The following is a 27,760-nucleotide window of genomic DNA, read 5'->3' as shown; positions in this document are numbered from 1 at the left end:
CAAGTGCTTTTAACAGATCAACTTTAGTTTGTTGAAAGAAATCTTTGCTGTAAAAGCTGTGAAAATTTGTGGTTATATTATACTTAGTAGATTGTAAAAAAAAAAAACAAGTCTGCATTTTCAAATGTACAAAATTTAATTGATTAATATTTGCTAGAAATAAATCTGGGTCCTCCTGATACAGTTGTGCTCAAAAGTTTGCATACCCTGGCAGAACTTGTGAATGTTTGGCATTGATATTGAAAATATGACTGATCAAGCCAAAATATTTTATTGAACGATGATAATCATATGAAGCCATTTATTATCAAATAGTTGCTTGGCTCCTTTTTAAATCATAATGATAACAGAAATCACCCAAATGGCCCGGATCAAAAGTTTACATACCCTGGAATGTTTGGCCTTGGTACGGACACACAAAGTGACACACACGAGTTAAAATGCCAATTAGAGGTTAATGTCCCACATCTGTGGCATTTTAAATTGCAATTAGTGTCAGTGTATAAATAGTCAATGAGTTTGTTAGCTCTTGCGTGGAAGCACTGACTAGGCTAGATGCTGAGCCATGTGGATCAGAAACGAACCGTCAAAAGTCCTGCTTAACAAGGTAATGGAACTTTATGAAGATGGAAAAGGACATAAAAAGATGTCCAAAGCCTTGAATATGCCAATCAGTACTGTTAAATCACTTATTAATAAGTGGAAAGTTCGGGGATCTCTTGATACCAAGCCAAGGTCAGGTAAAGCAACAAAGATTGCAGCCATAACTGACAGAAGAATTGTCTGGGATTCAAACAAAACCCACAGGCAACTTCAAAAGAAATACAGGCTGCTCTGGAAAAAGATGGTGTGGTTGTTTTTAAGGAGTACAATACGGTGATACTTGAACAAAAATGAGCTGTTTGGTCGAGGTGCCAGAAAGAAGCTTTTACTGCACCAATGCCACAAAAAAGTCCGGTTACAATATGCCTGACAACACCTTGACATGCCTAACCAGGCCTTTTTGTGTCATTGATGCAGTAAAGGCTTCTTTCTGGCACCTCGACCATGCAGCTCATTTTTGTTCAAGTGTCATCATATTGTGCTCCTTCAAAACACCCACACTGTCTTTTTCCAGAGCAGCCTGTATTTTTCTTGTGGTTACCTATGGGTTTCCCTTTGTATCCCGAACAGTTCTTCTGGCAGTAGTGGCTGCAATCTTTCTTGGTCTACCTGTACTTGGCTTGGTATCAAGAGATCCCAGAACTTTCCACTTCTTAATAGGTGATTTAACAGTACTGATTGGCATATTCAAGGCTTTGGACATCTTTTTATGTCCTTTTCCATCTTTATAAAGTTCCATTACCTTGTAACGCAGGACTTTTGACAGTTCTTTCTGATCCACATGGCTCAGTATCTAGCCTAGTCAGTGCTTCCACGTAAGAGCTAACAAACTCATTGACTATTTATACACTGACACTAATTGCAATTTAAAAAGCCACACATGTGGGTCATTAACCTCGAATTGGCATTTTAACCCGTGTGTGTCACCTTTGTGTGTCTGTACCAAGGCCAAACATTCCAGGGTATCTAAACTTTTGATCATGGCCATTTGGGGGATTTCTGCTATCATTATGATTTAAAAAGGAGCCAAACAACTATTTGATAATAAATTGCTTCATATGATCATCATCCTTCAATAAAAGAGCATTTTTTTGGCATGATCAGTCATATTTTCAATATCAATGCCAAAATTCCACAATTTCTGCCAGTGAATGCAAACTTTTGAGCACAACTGTATGCACATGCAAATTTCAGATTGAAGTGTAACTGCACCTTTAGTGCAGTTATACTGATTTTTGAAACTCCCATTCTGCCCCCAACATGGGGACACAGAATCTTTGCCACATGGCCCATGCACGTGTGTTGTAGTCTCTATTCAACGTCAAATATCAAATGCCTGGACCTGGAGAGGGTGATTCTGAAAAAGAGGCTGTATTGTGCCGGGGCAGCTGCACAGCTGGATCACAGACAGGTGAGTTTAAAACTAGGAGGGAGGCTGGGCAGAGGTTAAAAAAATAAGGGGCAACATTTTATCAGAAAGCTCACATCACTGATATCCATTATAATCTACCGTATTATTTGATACCACAGCCTTTGTTTTGTTGTACATTAATAAAATGTACAGTGCCTTAAAAAAGTATTCACACCCCTTGAGATTTTACACATTTTATCATGTTACAACCAAAAACGTAAATGTATTTGCTGGGATTTTATGCGATAGACCAACACAAAGTGGCACATAATTGTGAAGTAGAAGGAAAATGATAAATGGTTTTCAAATTTTTTTACAAATAAATCTCTGAAAAGTGTGGAGTGCATTTGTATTCAGCCCATTCGAATCAATACTTTGTAGAACCACTTTTCGCTGCAATTACAGCTGCAAATCATTTTGGGTATGTCTCCAGCTTTGCACATCTAGACAGTGACATTTTTGCCCCTTCTTCTTTGCAAAATAGCTCAAGCTCTGTCAGATTGGATGGAGAGGGTCTGTGAACAGCAATTTTCAAGTCTTGCCACAGATTCTCAATTGGATTTAGGACTGGACTTTGACTGATATGCTTTGATCTAAACCATTCTATTGTAGCTCTGGCTGTTTATGGTCGTTGTCCTGCTGGAAGGTGAACCTCTGCCCCAGTCTCAAGTCTTTTGCAGACTCTAACAGGTTTTCTTCTAAGATTTCTAAAAATATATAAAACATCAAAAAAGCGCAAGTATATAATAAAAATTAATATACACTGCAGTGAAAAATTAAATAAATGATAATTAATAAAAATATATAAAAAATATATAAAAAATGAAAATTAATAAGTCCCACTCCAAATCAATAAAGTGAAAAATAAAAATAAAATATATTCATGAAAGTCCTATTCCAAAAGAAAACTTTTGACCAGTGTTTCCACCGAAATAGTGCTTAAATACCACACCAATATCAGATATTGGTGAAAAAAAACAAAAAACGCCTTTTAGGGTTTTTTTGGGATCCTAGACCCAGTCAATATGCCTCCAATCACCAGATATTTTTGAATCTCCCCTACTCCAGACAGGAATATAGCCAGCCTCCAACCTCCAGGGTCACCAGACACCACTCTCCAAGAAAAAGTTTTGAATATTGCAGGAAAAAAAAACAAATATATAGTATAATACTGCAATACTCGGGCAGAATCAATTTCCAAGTACCAAACCACTCACATTCTTAAAAAGTATAATCAGCATTTATTGTATTTCAAATGGAGCCAAAAATGCCACATCACCAGGGTATTTTTGAGATCTCATGGTCAGCAACAGATGACAGCACAAGAAGCACCCACAAGCAAGATGGTCCCCGGGGACGCCGCACATTGTGAGTGGTTTGGTACTTGGAAATTGATTCTGCCCGAGTATTGCAGTATTACACTATACTGTATATTTGGTTTTTTTTTTCTACATTATTCAAAACGTTTTCTTGGAGAGTGCTGTCTGGTGATCCTGGAGGTTGGAGGCTGGCTATATTCCTGTCTGGAGTAGGGGAGATCCAAAAATATCTGGTGATTGGAGGCATATTGACTGGGTCTAGGATCCCAAAAAAACCCTAAAAGGCGTTTTTTCACCAATATCTGATATTGGTGTGGTATTTGAGCACTATTTCAGTGGAAACACGGGTCAAAAGTTTTTTCTTTTGAAAAAGGACTTTCATGAATATATTTTATTTGTATTTTTCACTTTATTGATTTGGAGTGGGACTTATTAATTTTCATTTTTTATATTTTTTATTAATTATCATTTATTTAATTTTTCACTGCAGTGTATATTTATTAATTTTTATTATATATTTGCGCTCGTTTGATGTTTTATATATTATTTGGTGTTTACACTAATGAGCAGCAGCATTTATTTAGTATATAATTTCACGGTTTTGGCGCTGGTGATTTCTGTATAAATTTCTTCTAAGATTGCCTGTATTTGGCTCCATCCATCTTCCCATCAACTCTGACCAGCTTCCCTGTCTATGCTGAAGAAAAGTATCCCCACAACATGATGATGCCACCACCGTGTTTCACAGTGGGGATGGTGTGTTCAGGGTGATGTTCAGTGTTTTCTGCCACACATATCGTTTTGCATTTAGGCCAAAAAGTAAAATTTTTTTATCTCACCTGACCAGAACACCGTCTTCCACATTTGCTCTGTCCCCCACTTCTTATGGCTTTCTTTCAACAATGGCTTTCTACTTGCCACTCTTCCATAAAGACCAGATTTGTGGAGTGCACGACTAATAGCTGTCCTGTGGACAGATTCTCCCACCTGAGCTGTGGATCTCTGCAGCTCCTCCAGAGTTACCATGGGCCTCTTGGCTGCTTCTCTGAATTATGCTCTCTTTGCCCAGCCTGTCAGTTTAGGTGGACAGCCATGCCTTGGTAGGTTTGCACTAGTGCCATACTCTTTCCATTTTTGGCTGATGGATTGAACATTGCTCTGTGAGATGTTCAAAGCTTGGGATATTTTTTTTATAACCTAACCCTGCTTTAAACTTCTCCACAACGTTATCCCTGACCTGTCTGGTGTGTTCCTTGGCCTTCAGGATGCTGTTTGTTCACTGATGTTCTCTAACAAACTTCTGATTGCTTAAAAGAACAGCTGTATTTATACTGAGATTAAATTACACACAGGTGGACTCTATTTACTAATTAGGTAACTTCTGAAGGTAATTGGTTCCACTAGATTTTAGTTAGGGGTATCAGAGTACAGGGGGCTGAATAAAAATGCACGCCACTCTTTTCAGATATTTATTTGTAAAAATATTTCAAAACCATTTATCATTTTCCTTCCACTTCACAATTTGATGCCACTTTGTGTTGGTCTATCATATAAAATCCCAATTAAATACATTTACATTTTTGGTTGTAACATGACAAAATGTGGAAAATTTCAAGGGGTATGAATACTTTTTCAAGGCACTGTATACACTGAACCTTGCAGTACAGAATTTCCTCTGCTTTACGCATCTGAGAGCATGGTGAATGGGAGTTCTTCTGACAAATCACAAACCGGGCACTTCTCCCAGCTTTTTTTTTTTACAAATCCCTCGCCACTAGCTTTGGACCCCCAAAGTCAGCAGAGTGCAATGGACATTGTAAAGCAAATCACTATGCTTTTTAAATGTGCAGGGCTCTTTATTCATGTTGTCTAAGTTTAAATGCAATAAATGCTCAGTTAAACTTATAATAACTCACCTAGTATTGAAATACAGGATGAGAATGACAGCACTGGAGCTTACATCTTTAAAACATGTCAGCTCACCTGACAGATTCCTTTTAAAATCCATATAAAAGGGAGAATAATTTCCAATAAAACTCACGATTAGTCAGGTTTGCTTTTATACTTTAGCATGGCGATTCACACAACAGTGTTCAAATCCCAACATTCAATATATCCTTAATGAGATATGTTTTAGAAAAGATAAAAGCACAGAAACTGTGAAAATTTTAATACAAAAAAAAAAAAAACTGATACAGCACACCGGGATGCATCATCATAATTGTATAGCACAAAGGCAAACTTACCTATAACTGCATTAGATATCGTTATTTTCAACCACATTCGGTCTCTTATTTCCAGACCTGAATCTGGCAGTTGCATCACCTTTACAATTGTAGCCATATCACTCTTTACTGTCAGGGGGGAATCTTCCAGTTCTGCAAATATTGGGAATACAAAATACCTTTCAGAACTTACTTTCTGCTGCAATTAATGAAAAGGGAAAGAAAATCTAACCAATCAGATGCAGCCGTTATATTTCAGATGTACACTGGAAAAGTAACATTTGGCTGGTTGCTACAGCAGCAAAGAGCCATAGCATATGGAAATCTTCATGCACATCTGTAGATGTTTTAAAATTAAAATTGCACTAATAAGGATATTGTCTTGCAAATAAAATGTGTTCTGTGAATGGGGGCAGTCCCGAGCCAGAAACTCCCTGTTAATATGCAGAAGCAAAAATTTTGCAACAGACTGGTTGTATAGAAATCGATCAAAAGATCGACTTCTGTACAACCAGCCTGTCCATTGGTGGATCAAAATTTGACTGGTTCCTGTTGAACCGGCTACATTTGGATGCATCTGTGGCCAGATTAAGAGTGTAAAAGATCAGAAGAGCTACAGGAGGACTGCTGTCTTCATGGTGGATCCTGATGCTGGTGTTATGTCACAAAAGCCAGCTTGTTTTACATTTTTTTTACATTTCTTCAGTTACTTCTTGGTTTGTAGGCCTGGGCAAATGCTGTCCTACATCCTGGGAATCTTTAGGAGAGGGGGAGAGTTTTCTCAACTAAGCACACCCTCCTGCATGCAGATCTGGTTTAAGAGCAGATGGATTCCAGGAAGTAAATGCTACATAAATCATCTGCCCCTACTCAAAATGGCTGCACATACAAATGCTAGGGGTTGTTTTTCAAAATGAATAAAGCATGGAGGCATGGATGAATGGGTGAGTTTGCTCTGAATATTAAAAATGAATTAAATAGCATATCCAGTTTGTGGTGCTCAGATACAGTGTAGTTCTGCATTAATATCAGCCTTTCTCAGCCTTCCTAATATAAAACAAACCTTGAAATAACTTTCAGATCTCAGGGAAGCCTTGATAATAATGACTATATCTACAGCACATGGTACATTGGTGGGAACAATAAGTTGAGATTATTTGACACCCAGGGCTGCTCTATATGACAAAACTGTTTTCAGTAATTATAATGCAATTAAATGAATAATAATGACCAGAAAAGAAACACAGGTAGCGAAAATTATAAAGATCCCTCTCCGATGGTTGGTTAAAAAGTGCCCCTTATCCTGGTGGTCAGTAAAGCCCCTCTGTCTTTGGTGATAAGTGAAATGCTCCTTTCCCCTAGTTGTAAATTGGAAAAGGGTCCCGTTCATCTGTTGGTCAGAAGAAGTAGGGCCCTCAAATAAAATGGAACGAATGTCGGAAAATGTAATCTTCTTTATTGAAAACGAGGAGTAAAACATTCCATAGCACGACTGAACTAATGCGTTTCAGTCCAGAAAATACCTTATTCATAGCCTTCAAATACAATGGCGGTCTGTAGGAAGAATGCTCCTTATATGGGTTTTCAATAGAAAGAATACCCCCCCTAAAGATACCTAAAAATATAATTGGTGTCAGTGGCTAATTATCTTAGAATCTAAAATTGCCCAAAAAATCCTGGGAAACCTCTGAAGGACCCAAGAGTACCACAGAACCCAGGTTAAGAAGTTGTTTTATATGTTGCCTATGCAGCTTGCTCTTGTGCATTGGTAACGTGTGCTTAACTCTGTATACCTCAAAACTTGGTTTTTAATTAGTAGGTATAATAAAAACATCTGTGTAGCTACCAATTGTACAAAAAGCTGCCTTGATCAATGAAGTGTGTAAAGGTTTGAGCTGCAATCAGAACAACCAATGGCTATGGCAGGTTAACAATGTCACCAGACATACAATACCAGGTCTTGTTCACAATTGGCCTGCTGCTAACAGGAAATACAATACGATATCACCTTCCTCTTCAGATGACTGGAGATCTGACACAATAAACAGAGGGATCTTCTTCAGGAAGGTGAAAGAATAAACTGCAGGGATTTGTTACCTGACTCTCACTGAAAGCTCATCCAATTGATTCTACTGATCACCAACAGTCTAGAGACTTGTATGCTTCAGAGATCTTTAATCATCCTTCCATTTGTGGTAAAAATGAATATAAAAATTTATTGATGTTTAAGGCCATTATGCTTAGCTCTGCTCCACAAGACCTGGTTTTCAATGTTCTGACCAATGCATAAAAGGATAAATGGCCCAGTAATTGCAAGTGATGGGCAGCATTACTTGCTTGGTCAAGCCATTTGGGAGCTGTTATAGTAACTTCTGGAAGTGTTTTTAGCAACCAGTTGGATGATTCCTTACACAAAACTCCCCACTACCCCTCTTTTGAAGGGACACTCCCTCTTTTGGACCCAAATATTTTGCCCCTTATTTATTCACAGTTAACAGTTAGAAATGTAATTGCAAACAGCCATAGATCAGACCTAATTACTATGCAAAATGTTTATATCGTTCTTGCTTAGCTTTACTGCCTTCTCTGCTGTTTACTATTGGCGATTGCTGTGATGTCATGATGAGTTTTGAAGAGCTGATTAATGAATGTTTGACTGCGTGTGTGTGCGTGCGTGTGTGCGGGGCGGGGGCGTGTAATTTGCCTGAGAGTGTCCCTCTTTTCTCTCCGATTTTAGAAAGTTGGCTGTCATGCAATCATGTTCCCATACTGCACTGTTACTTAAACAGGAAAAGTTTAAATTAGTTGCTATAAGCTTTTATTTCTGGATCCGCAGGAAACGTGAACTTTACTTATTTCAGAGCTATAGGTTTGACTCAGCAGGGCATGTCAGACCTCTTCAGAGACACCATTATTTTCCCACTGAGAGCAAGGGTCTTTCACTGCAGCATGTTGGCAGGGGACAGGCTTTTCAATTCTGTGGTTGCTTTCTAAAGAAAACCAGCTGTAATACTTGGAACCTTTTATTGTTATACACTTGATTTAAACTCAACGATGATTTGGGCTTTAGCAACTGCTGAAATAAAATATCAGTCACATAGGGAGAGCATTGCACTGCAGGAAGTAGGACCTGCATATGTAATGAGCAAATATGGATGTCCGCTGTATACTTATAAGTACAAACTCTTGATAAAGTAATTTTTTTTAAAACATTACCATGTGTTGATAACATTGTTTACATCAAGCTGATCTATTTTTCAACTTTTTCTAAAAAGCTGTTGTGAGAAGACTATACATTTCCTTTAACAAAATTAATTTTACTGCTGTCAAGGATGAATAATATACATGTTTAAGCAGTTTTTTTTAGACTTTTAGAGTATCTGAAATATGAATCCTATGTTAGCATACTGATATTTTTAATGCCTTTACTTTTGTACTTCTCAGGTATTAGCAAGCAGCAATATGTAAACGTTTTCAGTGTCTTGATGATTCTACACTGCATCTAGCTTCTACCGTAAGCAATTTGTATGCATCCCTTTCAGGTAATGCTGTACCCACTGAAGATTGGGTTTGAAGCTGAGACAGGCTCACACACACACACACACACACACAGACAGATTATTAAGCATACACCAGAGTTTAACCATAGAGGATAAGATTTTTGGAATAGAGGCATTCCATAAAACAAACAGGATGGACAGATGTAGACATACATCCCAAAGCACAAATATTCTACAGTATGTGAGATCACACCAGCTAGGCAAACAGCTTGACACAAAACTGACCTATGTAGGAGAACCTGGCTCATATCCTGGAAGCTAAATATTACATTTCTGGAGAGTCTCTAAGGTGGAAATACAGAGGCTGTGTGGTTACTGTCCCTGTGCCCCAAGGCAGGGGTTGAAAAATGGATGGTTCTGGGTCCTCAAAGTTGTTTATATGTAGAAGTGGTGATATAGAGTGTTTTGACACCGGGCTGACCATTCTCCTAGTTCAATGGGTTTTCAAGGCCACTTGGAACTGATACTGGAGAAAGAGATATAAGAATTGGAGAGCCATGCCAAACTATGAAAATCCAAAATATGAAAAATCCAATCAAAGTTCAACCATATACACCAGGTTTTCTCAACGAGGGTTCCTCCAAAGGTTGCTAGGGGTTCCTTGAGCAATGAGCAATTCTGCCTCAGAAAAGTTCCCACTGACAGAATTGATCTTTTTAGCCACCTGTAAGGGGGTAATTCTTCCCACTGTCCACAAGTGCAAGGAGCATTCTTCACACTATTGTATCATGAGTTGTAGATATAGTAATTTTTAGCAGGGGTTCCCCAAGCCCGAAAGGTAATATCAAGGGTTCCTTCATGTTGAAAAGGTTGAGAAAGGCTGATATAGATAGTCAAGCCATTTTGGGGTGTGCCCCTTTCATCACAGTGTGAAAATAGATAAAATGTGTGGAGAATGGACTCAGGGAATTAATAATGGACAGCCTTCAGACACCCTTGTCAGCAGCTGGGGGGTTGCAGTTGTTTGAAGTTTTGACAGGGTTTAAACTTATTTTGGATTTCAACATTCTGGTGTGGTGCTCTAGTTATTACAGGCTAGATGTACATGTGACCTATACATTCACCATGGAGATTAGTCTATGGACTTTATTCCTCCCTGTTGCAGAGACTTTTTGAGACACCTGCTGCAATGATGTGCAAAAGATCCATTGTGCATGTACAATGCCCCAATGCAGCCAGTAGATGGCGCCATCATGCCACAGCAAGGATGATGCCTTTACAACAGTGGTCTGCAGAGATACAATTCCGTATCTTTAAAATGATATAAAATTATTAATACTAGTAAAGTAGATCATGATATGAAAGCTTACAGCCAAATACACATAAAATAGGAGTGGTTTCTTTATAAATGAACTCTTGAAGGAAATCTGTATTAAGAGAATAAAAAAGGAGACAGCTAATGCTGTCTTCTGAAAAACCTAGCTGTCTCTGGCTTCAATACTTTGAGACACTGACTTAGAATAAGCATGCAGATTAGAAAGTCAGAGATCCAGATCCAAGTCAGTGACTCAGAAAGTACCAACACCATTGGACCGGCCAAGAAATATTAGTATTTTCACAATACAGCTTTTCTACATCCTTAACACAGGTTTCCTTGAATCCGTCTTAGGCAAACCACAACTATTGATTCAGCCAACAGTTTTCAAAGCATGCTGGGACCTGACATGGCATGGTGGGTAGAAAGCCATAGTCTGCTTTCCTATACTCTATGCAGTTCCATTCGTTTCTACTCTACTTCATGCATTAGTATCTATTACATGAATAGATCTAGCTGGAAGCAGCAAGCAAGAGGCATAATGACAGGTGAGTCTGTTTGGCCGGTTAGCAAGATTTTAGTATTGGGTTACACTGCTGCCCCAGTGCAGGATCAATCCTGCGCACAGTGTGGGGGGCTGCAGTGTGACTTACTTTCCGACTCAGGTATAGAGCTTGTTAATGAGGAGCTGGTGCATGTGATGATACTCATGGAGGGGCTCATACCGTAACGGGGGTATGTTCCCGTCAGGGCTGAGGTATGAGTGATCCAGGCAGCCGGGTCTATCGGCCTCACAGGTTCCGCTACAAACAGAACAAAGGAGACAAAAGAAGATGGAGTTATCAGGAGGGAGACAGGTACAACAACACACAACTACCCACTAAACAATAATTCTACAAATACACTGCAACTTACATCAACGGTTTTCCTTATGCTTGTCTTCTCTTATTATCTGACAGATTTGCTCTGTTGTGCACTTGTCATTGTGAACCTGGATGTTGGCTGTCACAGCCTGGCCAATGAGCTGTGGGCAGGAGTTTCCCCGAACACCAAGGGGATGCTTGTGACATTGGATATCTTAATTCAAGCATATGGCTATATTAGCCCTACTATAGCCACGTGTCCATATTAGGCCAGTGGTGTCACGAGCAACTCCATCCCTTTGTATACATGCAGCTGCAGAATAGGGAATCTCCGGCCCCTACCTCATTGGCCCAGCAGTAACAGCTAATTTCTGGGTTTGCACCGAATCCAAGCTCTTCCTTACTCATGAGCACACTTGCCTCTCAATACTCCTCTTTCCTCCTCCAATATAGCACAGTGTGTCCCTTATAGTGTATGTAAATCCAGTGAACTTATATCATTTGCTCCCTTCTGGTCTGTTAATTATACTATTAGAATTTACTACTAAATTTAATACTAAAGAATTTTGTTATAGCTATCAATAAGTGCAAATAAAAACCAAGAAATCTTGTGAGCTCCTATCTTCCTTTACACTCTGCTTGTGCTGCACTATTCTGTGCTATTGCCAGCTCTCTCTGTGGACTACAAAACACCTCCCACCTATGTTATGGAGATGAGGAGAGAGGTGTTTTTAGAGTTCTAACATGTCCTGTACTAGGGTGACAATTCTGCATCAGAATAGACACAGTACCGTAACTGTCACCCTAGGACAGGAAGTTACTGTTACTGATAGCATTACCAGGGGAAAATAAAGGAAAAAGCCAACAAAAAAAAACTAATGCAGTCATCAGATCTACGGACTGATAAACTGCAATATATTACATTTTTGGTCATGGGGTTAGATACACTGGATGGAATTAGAAAAAAAAAAAATAAATCACACAGTTCTTTGCCCATTTAAACTACATGTAAATTTGTTCTGTGAAAACGGGACAAAATTGAATGTTCTCTGGTTATATTCTCTGCAATTCGAATTTGTGAGTGCGTGTAAGAAAATGCCAGATTATGGTCCCTAGATGGCAATGACCACTGCTATCTAATGGTCATAAGTGGTATTTTTCACACCCACACATTCAAATTGCAGAGAATATGTCCTTCAGTTTTTCCCCATTCGCACAGGACATATTTTCATGCAGTTTCAATGGAAGAACAAATTTTTTTTATAAATACACCCCTTACTTGACAATTACTGAAGTATTTCACTGCAGGACATAGAGACGTATTTCTACAGACCAGAAAAGTAACCACCTTTAATTTGTTGACCTTGGCCAGGAATTCAGACCATACTGCTAATTGTGTCTACCTATATTAATATACCAATAAACATGCAGGCAGCAAAATGAAAACTCATTGTTAAAAAAAACAATAAACCATGACAGATAGATTTATATTTTTATTTTTTGCTAAATAAACTCAGACTTGAAAAAGTCTTGTCACTGTATCTGTAATGTTACAGAGTGGTGCTGATTTATTATTTATTCTTGGTTTCCCTGGTAATAAAAAAAATTAAACCCAGCCCCCACCATCTGATTACACATTAACCCACCCTAGTGACCACACTTCCTACTTTGGCACTGGGGGTACAGACAAGCCTATCAGCACTGAGTTTTTTCTTTGGGGGATAGGGGTAAACCAATTATCTTCATCCAATGTTTTAAAAAGGGTAAAAACAGAAAATAAGCAGCACTACTCCTGTAACATTATGGGATCAGTGCCAAATTTGACATTGAGTACATCTATAGAAAAAAATAGATTAGTCATGATCAAAAGGTGAGAGAATCTTTGGTTAAGACAACAAGTGCGAAGCTAAATTTACTTGTTTATACAAATGCAATTCATTAGCAAATTTAGTTTTACCAGGATAAGATATAATAGGGAGAGTGATGTATAGAGCAGCTGAATGGCTTAAAGTGTATCTATACCCAAAACCTTTTTTTTAGTTTTGACAGAATGGGAGAAATATTCCGGACCTCTGTTAGGTTTCACTGCTATCTCCATTAGAGAGATTTCTCTTCATTTCCTGCTCTGGGGACAACCTTTTACCATACAGGAAGTGAGGAAACATTTGCAACAGGGAAATGAACAATAAAAAGCTGACAGAGGTTCTAGCATACCCCTACTTAAAAAAAAAACAAAAAACAAATTTTTACCTCCGTCTGCATTGTTTTTAGAGAGAATTCCCCTCACTTCCTGTCCTGGGGACAACATTTTCCCAGATAGGAAGGGAAGACGAACAATAAAAGCGGATAGAAGTTCTAGCATCTTCTGTCTATGTTTTTACTGAGATTTCCTCTCACTTTCTGTCATGGGGACAACCCTTTTACCATACAGAATGTTCTGATCCTTCCCCACTCTATCCAAATTAAAAAAAAAAAACTTGGGTATAGATACAGTTTACAAATAATAACTCAATGATAATGATTAAAAAATGGTGAAAAAAGCATGACCATGTTCAGGGTTGATCCACCCAAAACTGCAGTTTTATTTTAGCAAATGCTGGGGGGAATAAACAATCTGATTTGTATGCATTTTATGTTGTGGAGAATGCAGCTGCAGCACACAAAGATGGGCGAGAACACCCAAAACTCCCTGGTGGGGAATTATTGCCAGGGGATCTCGCTGCCAGAGTATTTAAGGCATACTGTATGAGAGGTCAGGGGCTGATGAAGCCCACCACTCTCTACCAATAACTAAAACACAAGAAATAGTTCAAATGAGTGGAAATGCCACTAATATATACCTTGAACCTCGGCCCCCACACACTTTTTTTTTTTTTACCCCTCCTTACCTGGTATGCTGGGTTCTCTTCAAAATACAAACTTACCTGCCCAGCAGATCCAGCGCTGTCTTGCAGCGATCTACTGTTAAGGTGTCACAACCTGTGTTCTATGCTGCCATCTTGGTCCTCTTCAGCTGGCTGCCTCTTCCAAGTTCAGACAGCCTAGCCCCAGATTGTGCGACACAGCTCTGTCCCCCAGGCCACTCTGTGAATAGGTTTCCACAGCCTCCTGGGATATGTGACAAGGTCTTCCAGGGGACTGCAGGATAGAGACACATCATTCTCATTTACGAGAATGGCCCCACAGAAATAGTGGTGGGGGCAGAGATTATTGTGAAGTGAAGTTCTGCTTTAAACCCTATCATCCCAAATTATATTTAAAGCGAACATCTAAAATATCTCTTTTGGATGGACCAAACTGTTAAGTATAAGCTTTTTTTAAGCTTGACCCATATCTCAAATTTTCTTTGGCATGGCCTGTGTCTCTCCTAATAAGAAAAGGTAAAAAGGTAATAAGAGCAGAATTATAGTAAGACGAGTTAAGGTGGAATTCTCCGTCTAAAGCTGGCCATAAACTAGTAGATTTTAGCACAATTTTGTAAGAACATTCGTACGAAAATTCTCAGTAAAAACTTGATGACAGGCGTTAGAAAGTACTTCAAAACTGTGTTTGCTTTTAACATTCAATTTGAAATAAATGCACTTTCCAGCAAAAAATCCACATTTACAATTATAAATTTGAGAACATTCATCCTGCTTCTTCAAATTCTCTCATCACTGTAGTTGAAAGCAAACATCAGTTTGACCCCAATAATGATTAGAAAACTGAAGAAACGTTCTTAAAACTAAAATAAGTTTCAAATAATATTCTACATGTATGGCCAGCTTAAGCAAACTAAGCATCGCAAAGAGCAATGAATAAATACAAAGTGTGGGAGTCATCAACACACACAATTTACCTTAATCAGTTTGGAGCTGTCCAACAATGATCAGTCATGTTGCCATGGGTTACAACACATTGTTTCATGTGTCTTAAAAAAGCTCCTAACTGTTGCACAAAAATCACTAGCACAGCTGTGCTGGTGAGAGTAGACATGTCACTCACCTCTGGGGATGGTGAAGTAGCTCCTAGGGGTGGGATCCCAGCATTTTGCTACAGTCAGGCTGATTGGACTGTACATATGAAACACAAGACACAAATAATAATCCATCAATATCAGCAAATTATTACTGTAAGTGACACTAATGCCTGGTACACACAATGAGAATATTGGACGAATAGTCGTCCGTTTTTTTTTTTTTGCATACATCTCATATCCCATATTGAAAATGAAGAGGTTATGTAAACTGTTACTAAGCCCAGGACAGTGCATTCACTATATCTGGTCTCCCACAGTACACAGAACATGGAAATGCAACTATTTTAGTAAATATAAACTGCTAAATACCTTTTTTCATCAGCAGTATATAGCAGTGTTCTGACTTCTATCAGTGTCTAGACGAGCACTGGTTAATCTTGTAGGAGGATTTTTCATTCTCCTCAGACTGTCCTATGAGACTGCATGACCCCTGACCCTCTGTCCGGACAGAGCACTGACCGACCTTTGTCAATCACATGCACATCCCCCCCAAAAAAAAAAAACTCTCTAGCAATACACACCAAACAGAACATGTGCAGACTTGCCCCTGCTGCTCTGAACTATGGCAGATGGATTTGGGGCAGTAAAAGAAGGGGAGGATCACAGAAGATAAGATCAAACAGCCTTTTTAACACCTTAGGTTCCACAATGAGTATATCAAGCAGGCTTTTTACTGCATATACAGTCTGATTTTACTGTTATGGGTTTAGTAATGCTTTAAGTTACAAAAATTCTCATAAGACAGAATACAACTTCGGAAGTGATGTAATGTATTGTATTGTATTGTATTGTAGTGCATTCTTTCATTTCCGAGCATGGGTGGTCTTGGTCTCTCGATTTTTTTTGGACGAATACTGTACTGATTAAATGAAAATCATTCTGTCATATGAGAAAAATGTTTGTGCTTGTCCATTTGGATATTGTCGCTTGAACTGTTGTATACTAATGTTCAGATTATCATACGATCCCTCAGAAAGCGTTTCTTTCATCCGATATTCTCATCATGTGCACGGGGCAAAAGATAACCAACAACTATAGGTAAAAAAGGTTTCAGGTAAAGGGCATTTCCAATGCAGTTGATAGGCGTAATCAGAGTAACTGGAAACATCAGAGTACAGGCTGGTACTGACACAGCGGCCGGCATATAATAACAGAAAGTAGTATAAATCCTCCTGCCCATCATGTATACATATACCAGAAAGTTATTTCAAAACACATCATTTTAAATCCCTAAAAACCGCTTGATCTATATTCCCCTTCTACCAATTAATCTCTGGAGGAGGAGATGGGGAGAGACTGGGGTATTGCCAAGCTCATCCCTGGTTTGTCCTCCAGAGACTGACTGCTGCAGTGTTCTGGAGGAGGAGCTGGGGAGAGACTGGGGTATTGCCAAGCTCATCCCTGGTTTGTCCTCCAGGGACTGACTGCTGCAGTGTTCTGGAGGAGGAGCTGGAGAATAAGCTGCCAGTGCAAGGGGCTGGGAAGAAACATGGGCCAGCGGGATCAAGCTCATAAGGCCTCATTTATTGCCCCCCTGAAAAGCAATCGGTGGTGAATTACTTTGAAGAGGCATTTGACAGGCAGCTCGCAGGCAATGTCACCCACAGAACTCCTGTTTAATTAGTGAAAGGCCGCAGCGCCACACCGCAAACCCTGTGCATTACATATTGTTGCAGAAAGGTGGCATCTTAGTCCCGTGTACTTGAATAAGTCAAGTTTGGCGGTGGCAATGATCATATAAGTGGCAGTGCAGCGGTGGGTTTTATTACTGTGCGGTCACATGTATGTGTACAGCTGGCAGCACTGTTTTGTGCTGTGAGTGCACTCACTCGGCACCCCAAGCACAGTGACCGTGCTGTCACTGACACCACCCGGTCATTTTTTATCATCAAGAACCAGTAGGAAGGGCTCCCGATCACATGGCCATTGCGACAGCCAATCACAGTGATCATATGACCAGGAGCCCGCCTACCACCTCCAGCATTAACCCCTTTCTCTTAAAAGAAAGTTAAAGTGAGGAAGAGTTAAAATTGCTATAAGGTATTTCTGCCTCTGAGCTCATTGGGGGCATTCTTCCACACTTTCTGTCCCTATGGCATCCCTACAAGAAATGTGGGGTGCAGCTGTCATTGGTTCAGGAAGACACACAGCAATAAAACCACTGAAGGAAGTTCCAGACCTCCCCATGCAACTAAAAATATGTTTTTGTCTGTGTCCTCATTGGAGAGATTTCCCATTCCTTCCTGTGCTGACAGGTAATGAGTTGGAATCTCCCCACTAAAGACACAACCAGCAAAACAAAAGAGGGCAAAGGCTCTAAAGCTGGTCATACACCTTACACTCTGTGTCTACAGTTTCTGTACAATAACTACGTATCACAAGTCCACCTTCAACCAAAACATTTCATTTTGTTTTGGATAGAGCGGGATAGCGTTTAGCTGCCCATACATGTTACAATGTTTTCAATACTATGCAGTATAAAGATCTTCCTCTCTGAACAAATAGAATATCTTGTTTAGGTAGGTGTTTGCACCAGATGCAAAGGAGACATCTGTTTGTGAACACAGGTGTCATTTTGTAGGTCCGCCGCAAGGATCTAAATGACCATTCCACTCTTAATTCATAATACCTGTCACTTCTGTGCTAATTTAATGCAATACACATTGGGATTGGTTGCCATGGAAACTATCAACCTAATGACATATGCATTTCATTGAAAATGTATTTATGTAAGCCCACGCTAATGCTCCTTCACACCAAAGCAATTTTATACATTTGGGAGGCATGGAAACTGCATGAAAAATAACAGCATCGCTTGCTATTCTTGTGCTGTTTGATTTTCTCTTGAAGCTGAAAGTCCACAATAGAAGCCAAGGTTATGGCGATGGGGGCCAAAGCAAGCTAAATTATTTGCTATCAGTTTACATTAAGGGCCTATTCACACCAGTGGCCATGCATTATACTACATATAACACTTGTGCGCTGGTGTCCGCTGTCCGTTCTAACAACACATTACAGTCTTCATGTTCTTTTTTTAACCATATTTGAAGCCAACAAAAAACATTTTCATTTATCTCTATGTGCAATAGCGTGTTGTTTACAACAGCTATTGTTCACTCTGTGTCCCTGCGTTTACCCTGCGTTGATCTGATGCAGCTGATCAATGCAACTCAACACACCTGGTGTGAACCAGCCTAAAGAGAAGGAACAATTACTTAGTTTTCAGATCCTTTGGTGGCTGAAGACAGTAGAGATAATGTTCTGGTTACTCTATATTGTAAAGCGCTGAGCAAACTGTTGGCGCTATATAAATCCTGTATAATAATACTACTATGAGCGACATTTTTCCACACACAGTTGCCTTCCCATATAGTAAGCCCATGGCAGACAACAACAGATAAAACATAGCAGTATGACAAGTGCAATACTGCTCACACAGAGTGGTTATTAGAAGAAGCGGTTTGTTTCAGCTCCACACTGGAAAGGCAGGAGACACTCAAATTATGATGAGGATATCATCCTAAGCAGCCCGACCATGGCAACTCTGAGTCACAGCCTACTTCCACCGGTGGCAAGTTTATAGCCGTTTGGCTAAATTAGGCTTTAGTGCTATCAATATAAACGGGTAACATACCCTCATATTTTTGGAAATCCTGTGCCTATTTAGCTCATGTTTGGGGGAATTTTTTGAACTCCTATTGGAGGAATATGTATACACTACACTTTATATGTGTTGTGGCATGCTAAAACAGTCTCATATATATTTTTAAGGAACTGCACTACTTTCGCATTATTGAGCAATTTTTGGAAACCCAGATATGGGTCTATATATTCAAATATACAGAGACTGTATCAACCAGTCTGGACTTTACACATTAACTACCTGGCTTCCCACCCCATATTCACTTTTTCATCCAGACCTGATCTTACTTCAAGTGAGGAGGAGTCCCCTTGATCTTTTGTATGGTAATATTCTTAGATTTTTACCCTTATTTTAGTCTCATTCAGGTTTGTTGGTAGTTTGATATTTATGATTCATATTTATACACTTTTAGAATCATTTACTACTGTGGATACATTTCCATTTGGGGTGGCTATCCAGGAAGGCCATATATCCATCCTTTCATGATGGTCAAGTTTATGAGAAGGTAATGGAGTAACATATATACCTGTCATGGGGTTGTTCTGTTATTGCATATGGTTAGTGCACATATCCTATTTTTTGTTCCCTCTACTATGATCCCTTTTTTTCTGGTTCTCCATTTCAGAAGGCCATTCTATTCACTGTGGTGGCTACCAAAACATTTTTTGAAGAATGTTCCTCTTATGCAGATATCATATGGAAAATATGAAAATTCTTTGATCAAGTAGTTAGGAACTTCATTGCCTTATGTGGATTCCTGATTGCAGAATAACTATTAGATCTGGAGACGCCGAATGTTTTTAATTTAGTGATTTTATAATGACTTGTTTACCATGTCTCTGTCTAACCTCCGTATGATCCATGTGATCGAATAAAACTTGTTTGTAAATACTTATTATATTACTCCGCTTGGATTTTCTAATAACCACTCTGTGTGAGCAGTATTGCACTTGTCATACTGCTATGTTTTATGTTAAGCATATCGGGTTTATAAATCCACACTAATTAGTGAGACGGAGATATTTATATGACACATATTTACGTGTCATGTTAGGTGGCTATCCTCCCCTTTTTTCCAACAACAGATAAGAGCCTGTTCACAATAGCACATTGCAGTAAAGTTGGCCACAGATGGATAGAATTTCAAACAAAAAATGGCAGCAATTTGTACAACATAGTGCAATAAAACACACAGATGGTTTACATCTGTACACTATGGTGCACTACAAAATAAATGCATATAGCTTTGCTGCCTAGGTGCACTGGAGTGTTGTGCAAAATGACAATGCAGTGCACTGCAATTAGCTTCATCCATTACTGTGCCACACAGTAATTTAATGTAAAAGCACGTTTTGCTGAAACGTATAATTGTGAATACATCGTAAGACCCCATCCAGTCCTTTCCTGTTTGGTGCAGAGTGTTAACATACACGTTATTACACATTACCATCCATTTTGTTAAGGCTGTATTTATTAGTATGGGCCGCCAATGGACCAGGAAATGCACTTGCGCTATTTTCCCTGACACAGCACAACACAATGCACAACAGTACATTACCATATGTCACAGTGACCTGCAACGTGCTCCTTTATTGCGTTGTGGTACCATTCACACTAATGTGTGCATGGGGAGTCCACCCAAACTGATATTCAGGCCCAGCTATTAAATACATATACATTATTTTACCTCTACCTTTTCAAGATTTATTAGCATATAAAACAGCTCCAAAGCTTAAAAGGTAAAACTTTTTTTTAAAATTCTGGACAGAGTAAGGGAGGGTTAAAAGCATTGTCAGTTTTTCTTTTTTTGCCATCTGTGTCCCATTGGCAAGATTTCCCTTGATTTCCTAAAACAGGAAGTGAAAGAAAATTCCTGGTGCTTCCAAAACTAATGTTCTAATCACTCTGCACTCAATCCAAAAAAAAAAACATTTTGCCTACACTTTAATTTAGGCAAGTGGGAGAAATATGGCAAAATGTACATATTAATCTTATACACATATAGAAAATTGAATATTCTCTATAATAAAATTAGCATAAAGGATGCTAACAACCAAATACTTACCCAGGCTTAGATACAATTTCTCTCAAGACTCTGACTGCATCATCGTTGCTCATGTTCTCAAAATTCACATCATTTACCTGTAAGGTTTAAAACAAACAGAATGTCACCTAATGATACACTGTACAAATTGGGGGAATTGATTAAAACTCAAGCAAAGTCTGGATTAGCTGTTCATGACAACCACCAATCAGCTTCTATCTTCAGCGTGTTCAGTTAAGCTTTGAAAATTAAAGATAGAAGCTGATGGGTTGCCATGCACAGCTGCTCCAGATTCTGGCTACTCCATTTTTTTTTTAATTCCCTCTATGTACTTTATGGAATAATCCTTCTTTGTCTGGGAGATTCAACTGATAAAGTCTCCAAATTGTCAGATCAGATTCAAACATATCACATGAATGCACACAGTGTAAATCTAATCAATTCCTATAGTCACACTATAAAAACAGATTGTTATAAGTGTACTCATGGGTAAGAAACACAAAACTATAAAGTACAAAAATTATTGTTGTATACTTATGTGATGTACTGACTGACTACCCCACCTATGAGTACAATTAAACCTTACTCCTTTTTTATTATCTAAATCAAGGAATATGATGGCTTTCTACAGCCCGAATGAATGACAAACATTTTTCAATTAACTAAGTGATTAGGAGTATTATTTAACTATCTATGTTGACTATGGTCTGGATTTTTTTTTTTACACATAGCATCTTACATAACTAGCCAGGAAAAGGAAACTGGAATGGCTTTGGATCAATTTTATTATTTTGATGAGTATGGTATCCTTTTATCATGCAGTGGTAAATGACCGCTGCTCAGTTCTCCAGCATTCTCAGAGGAGACAGTTCTCCTCTGAATGCCTTTTTATGAAACGGTGTAGATCGCTTCTCCGAATGAAGAGAGAAGTGATCTACAAACGCTTTGAGCGCTAGAAAACGGCTGCTGTTACTATAATCTCGCAAGATTACAGTAAGAGATCAATCAGACACCATTTACTAAGCAGAGGTAAATTACCGCTGCTTCGTTTGCGGTTCCTCTGATTCTCCAGCTCTGGGCTGGAGAATCTGGAGGGAGAACCTGGAGGGAGGACACAGATCGCCAGTGAAGGGCTGAGATCGCTCCTTCATACACTGGCCATCTGTGTGCTGAGATGATAAGTGGAGAACATGTTCTCTGCGGATCATCTCTGTTTCCTAAACCACTAATGATCGGAGATCAACAATGATCCCCAGGGTCGCCGCTGATCTCCGTTTCATAAAAGGACACCTATATGTTTTTAAACTGATGATTTAGAACTACTTTTCTTCCATAAGAAACCATTGGTTAACAAATACTTATTTAATATAGGGTGCATTCATGACACTGGAGTCTCAGAGCATTAGGAATTTTCTAATGAGTAAGCATGGCAACAACAGTTTGCTTTTAAACTCTCTCTCTTTTTCTCTAATTAAGGTTTGGTAGGCTGCTCTCTTAACAGACAAAGGGGGGGAGGGGGGAAGTATTAATTGCTCTGACTCATTCAGCAAAGTGTGTAAATTGAAGATTGAGATAGTTGAGATAGTTGTAAACAACTGTTTTTTCCCTTGGAAGCTGATTGAGGGACACAGGATTCAGAGACAATTAGGTCATTTTCCTGTAGGCAGCAGTATAACCCAATTGTTTCTAAATCCTCTGACCCTCAATGAGTCAGAGAAAAATATATATTTACATTTTAGTCCTTATTATGATGAAGAATATATAAGCAATACTACTATACAAGTATGGAAGGTGTGAATTAATGCTCTATATATTGTACAGATATGAATATTTGATAGGTTTACTTTTTATATGTAATAATATATTTTAGTTTTTATCTATCTATCATAAAATAATTATATATATATATATATATATATATATATATATATATATATCTATATTACATATTTCAGCATCGTATTGTATTCTATGACTTTTGTATTCTTTATAACCACATCCTGCATTCTGTGACCTTTGATCTTGTTCCTATTTGTAAAATTATAAAGTAAAATTATACGTAAAACCTACAAGAAAATCTATATTCAGTGTACGAGACTCCTTCCCTGGACATATTAAAATGCAGCACTTTTATCCTGCATTCTCCTTGTAAATAGGGAGGTTGGAGAAAGGGGAAACAATTCCCAGTATATATGAAGCTTAGTAATATCAAAGGCAGCTGACATGAGCCTGTGATGGCATTAAACCATCCCCTGTGTATTCTCTGCAAAGTCAAAGAAACACAAGTAATCTTGTAAATGACTCCTGAGGCTGTGTGATAATCAGCCGCATGTCAGCTGCTGTTTGGGTAGTGATACCACACTTTTCTCTTCCAGGATGGTGTAATGCTATAAGACGCACTCTGAATAACACAGTGCATATCCAAGGAGGTTACAGTAACTCACAGCAACCAATCACAGGCTTCAATTTGCTGAATGCTGTTTTTTTTTTATGTTTTCTGTTACGTACATATGTGCCTAGGCTCCTCAGAGCCATGACTTGGACCGCTCACATTCCAAGCTCCATGTTAAAGTGCACATACAGTGGGGATCGATATTTTGGGCACCCCAGCTAAAAATTTGTATTAATGTGCATAAAGAAGCCAAGGAAAGATGGAAAAATCTCCAAAAGGCATCAAATTACAGATTAGACATTCTTATAATAAGTTAACAAAAGTTAGATTTTATTTCCATCATTTACACTTTCAAAATAACAGAAAACAAAAAAATGGCGTCTGCAAAAGTTTGGGCACCCTGCAGAGTTAATATCTTGTACTGCCCCCTTTGGCAAGTATCACAGCTTGTAAACGCTTTTTGTAGCCAGCCAAGAGTCTTTCAATTCTTGTTTGAGGTATCTTTGTCCATTCTTCCTTACAAAAGTCTTCCAGTTCTTTGAGATTTCTGGGCTGTCTGTCACGCACTGCTCTTTTAAGGTCTATCCATAGATTTTCAATTATGTTGAGCTCAGGAGATTGTGAAGGCCATGGCAAAACCTTCAGTTTACGCCTCTTGATGTAATCCCCTGTGGATTTCGAGGTGTGTTTAGGATCATTATCCATTTGTAGAAGCCATCCTCTCTTTAACTTCAGCTTTTTCACAGATGGCATCAAGTTACCATCCAAAATTTGCTGAAATTTTATTGAATCCATTTTTCCTTCTACTCGTGAGATGTTCCCTGTGCCACTGGCTGCAACACAACCCCAAAGCATGATTGATCCAACCCCATGCTTAACAGTTGGACAGAGGTTCTTTTCATTAAATTCTGTGCCCCTTCTTCTCCTAACGTACCTTTGCTCATTCCGGCCAAAAAGTTCAATTTTAACCTCATCGGTCCACAGAACTTGTTTCCAAAATGCATCAGGCTTGTCTATATGTTCATTTGCAAAGTTCAAACGATGATTTTTGTGGTGAGGACGTAGAAGAGGTTTTCTTCTGATGACTCTTCCATGAAGACCATATTTGTACAAGTATCTCTTTATAGTGGAATAGTGTACCACAACTCCAGTGTCTGCCAGATCTTTCTGGAGGGATCGTGCAGTCAAACGTGGGTTTTGAATTGTTTTTCTCACAATCCTGCGAGCTGTTCTGTCTGATATTTTTCTTGGTCTTCCAGATCTTGCTTTAACTTCCACTGTTCCTGATGACTGCCATTTCTTAATTACATTCCGAACAGAGGATATTGACATCTGAAAACGCTTTGCTATCTTCTTATAGCCTTCTCCAGCTTTGTGAGCGTCAACTATTTTCAGTTTCAGTTTTCTAGACAACTGCTTAGAAGAACCCATGGTGCTGATTGTTGGGGCAAGGTCAGATGAGTCTGGGCATTTAAAACCTTTGAGATTGACATCATCTGGTCTTCCCAGACGATGATTGAGAACAATCCATGATACTGGCAGGTCTCAGCTTTGCAAAGGGGGTGTGCATGCTATAAATTCTGCAGGGTGCCCAAACTTTTGCAGACACCATTTTTTTGTTTTCTGTTATTTTGAAAGTGTAAATGATGGAAATAAAATCTAACTTTGTTGACATATTATAAGAATGTCTAATCTGTAATTTGATGCCTTTTGGAGATTTTTCCATCTTTCCTTGGCTTCTCTATGCACATTAAATACAAATTTTTAGCTGGGGTGCCCAAACTTTCGATCCCCACTGTATATGGGAGCTGATTTATCTGCAAAATGATTTCTATTTCTGTCCATGACACAACATGACCATGCACCCTGCACTCTATTCAGTCCAATGGAGTGTCCATTCTCTGTATTCCGGTGAAGTATAAATTCCCATATGACTAAAGGAACAGTACCAGCAGCAGTTGAAGGCCTGTCTGACAAGAATTTGACAAGTGGCTGTGCGGTGTAGACAAGCTACACAGCCAATGTCTTGCAGAATCAGAGACATGTGAGTGTAAAGCTGGTCATACACTACTTAAAAATCTGCCAATTTCTACTGAATCAACCAAAATACGAACTATGATGGCAGTATGAGTTTCACCCAGCTTGACTAAAATAGAAAAATAATTCAAAGGAGCCGGTTAGAAATTGTTGGCCAAAGACATCAAATCAGATGCAATTACTGTTCCGGTATTCAGAGAGCTGCGGGTGCTGTGGCTGTCTGAATACAATAATAGGCAGGGATATTCCTCCATCTATATTCTTTAGAATGGATGGAGGAATCGATTGATACTGCGGGATGAATGAAAAAACTCTGAAAGTGTATGGCTAACTTAACACTGGCAGGGAGGGAGGGCACTACAACATAAGTGTAGCTGCACCAAATGTGCAGTAACATCCTACAGCTAGTGTCAGTGTGAATTTATTTAACAGGAAGTCACCAAAGACAACCACCATACATCTTACATGACCGAGTTAAAGGCTGCATTCACACAAGAACACATGACAGCAGGTGTCGCGAATTATAGGGTAGCCTATTCCTTTTAATAGGATGACATACATGAAACAAAAGCAGCAAAGTAACTCATGCGCCTTTTTAGGTTTCAAACTTTGCACTTTTTTTTAACCACGTTTTGCCACTTTTGCTCTTTTTTTGACCAAAAGACAATTAATGGCACAAAATAAGAATTAATGACACTGCAAACAGGACATGTAAATGTTCATGAAATGCTATAGCGTGAATGCAGCATAAGGCCAAACTCTAGAAAGATATTAAATGCACTATTTAACCCAATTATTTATTCAACAAATAAATACATATGTTTGTATAAATCTGCCATAAATCTTGATATTAGTCTCTTCCACCGTGGAACTCCAACTGGAAGAAGGAGGAGCATAACTCTGAGCCAATATGGCATCTTTTTCACAAAATACTCTATCACCCTTTCTGAACATACTTACAGAAGGGGACAGCAGAGGGATGAACTCTTTGGTGTGCTTCTACTCATCCTCATTGTCCAATTACAGGCTGGGGGGTGACCAAGCTGAACTGATTTATGCAATAGAGCACGTGTCAAACACAAGCCCCACAGGCCAAATCCAGCCTGCCATGCCATTTCATGTGGCCTCTCGCACCTCTCCTTCAGCTGCAGCACCTCCCTCGTTTCTGCCTCCACCTTGTCTCAGCAGTTGTCAGCAAAGAGGAGGACAAAGCTCCTCCGCCAGATCCTGTGCTTCTGCATGCAGCTGCAGAGAGGCTCCCCCCCCCGGCTCAGCAGTTGGCAGCAGAAAGGAGGGCAGGACTCTTCCTACTGATACTGTACCTCTCTGAGCAGTCACAGCAACCCTTTGTCTCTGCCTCCCCTGTTCTCAACATTTATCTGACTCCAGCCTTCTTCTGGTACTCCTCCAGACCCTGCAATTTCTGCTTCCCAGCTCCGACCCCAGCTTCTTCCCAGCAGCAGCACAAGGTAAGGGGGGGTGCACTGTAATGTAATGGAGGGTGGGGGACTTCTAACTTCTGATGGTGGGGGGGCTGTTGACATCTTATGTAAGGGAGGGGGTGGGTGGTTCTGGACTTCTAGTAGTACAGATACAATTGTCCCTTTGAGGGCAATCATAATGCTGAAGCGGCTCACAATGAAATTGAGATTGCCAATCCTGCAATTGAAGTTCCTGGCTTAAATGTCCCTCCGATGTGGATTTAGCACTTTGCCTATAGTTTAGCTGGAAAAAAAATTATTTCAGAGAAGCAAAATCATGAACTGTGTCACATGCTATACCTGTAGAAGCATATCTCCGGGTTCAATTCTGCCATCTGCAGCCACAGCTCCACCCTTCATTATAGATCCTATGTATATTCCACCATCTCCGCGATCATTGCTCTGCCCCACAATACTGATGCCTAGAAAGTTGTACTTCTCTGGTAGAGGAAGCACACAGGGAAACAACAGAAATATAAGTAAATGGCCAGTACAGGTGCTTTCAACATCAATATTAAATTTAAATCTTTTTATGAAAAATGTATTAAAGTGTTACTAAACCCAGGACCCTGCATTCACTACATCTGGTCTTCCACAGTACACAGAACATGGAAATGCAATTATTTTGGTAAATATAAACTGCTAAATAACTTTTCTCATCAGCAGTTAGAGCAATCTTGTGACTTCTATCAGTGTCCAGCAGAGCACTGGTTATAGCTTGCAGGAGTTTTCATTTTCCTCTAGGGGGATGTAGGACCCCTGACCTCTGTCTAGACAGTGCTGATTGGCCCTGTGCTGATCACGTGCACTCTCCCAAGAAAAAAAAAACCTCTCTAGCAATACACACCAAACTGAGCATGTGATGAAGGGGGGGTTTTTCCTGACCCCCAAAATGCGCTGGATTTTTTA

General features: G+C 39.3%; 1 protein-coding gene across 6 annotated transcripts in view; it reads right to left on the bottom strand.

Annotated features, from left to right (window-relative positions):
- Positions 1–27,760, bottom strand: part of DVL1 (dishevelled segment polarity protein 1) — a 214,357-nt gene that overhangs the window by 24,196 nt on the left and 162,401 nt on the right. For 4 of the 6 annotated variants that reach the window (XM_089675944.1, XM_089675947.1, XM_089675941.1 and 1 more), the window contains 5 exons: positions 27,152–27,291; positions 20,963–21,039; positions 15,221–15,288; positions 11,027–11,176; positions 5,580–5,711 (listed from right to left, as the gene is read on the bottom strand). In XM_089675944.1, the coding sequence (XP_089532070.1) occupies positions 5,580–5,711; positions 11,027–11,176; positions 15,221–15,288; positions 20,963–21,039; positions 27,152–27,291 (567 nt within the window). The remainder of the gene's footprint in view (positions 1–5,579; positions 5,712–11,026; positions 11,177–15,220; positions 15,289–20,962; positions 21,040–27,151; positions 27,292–27,760) is intronic. The other 2 variants (XM_089675942.1, XM_089675943.1) reach the window with 2 other exon arrangements.

The sequence above is a fragment of the Staurois parvus genome, unplaced genomic scaffold (genome assembly GCF_062004578.1).
Source record: "Staurois parvus isolate SC_StPar_1 unplaced genomic scaffold, SC_StPar_1.0 ptg000160l, whole genome shotgun sequence".
Lineage (NCBI taxonomy): Eukaryota > Metazoa > Chordata > Amphibia > Anura > Ranidae > Staurois > Staurois parvus.
Note: the sequence above shows the minus strand (reverse complement) of the source record. Positions and strands in the feature narration are given on the sequence as shown.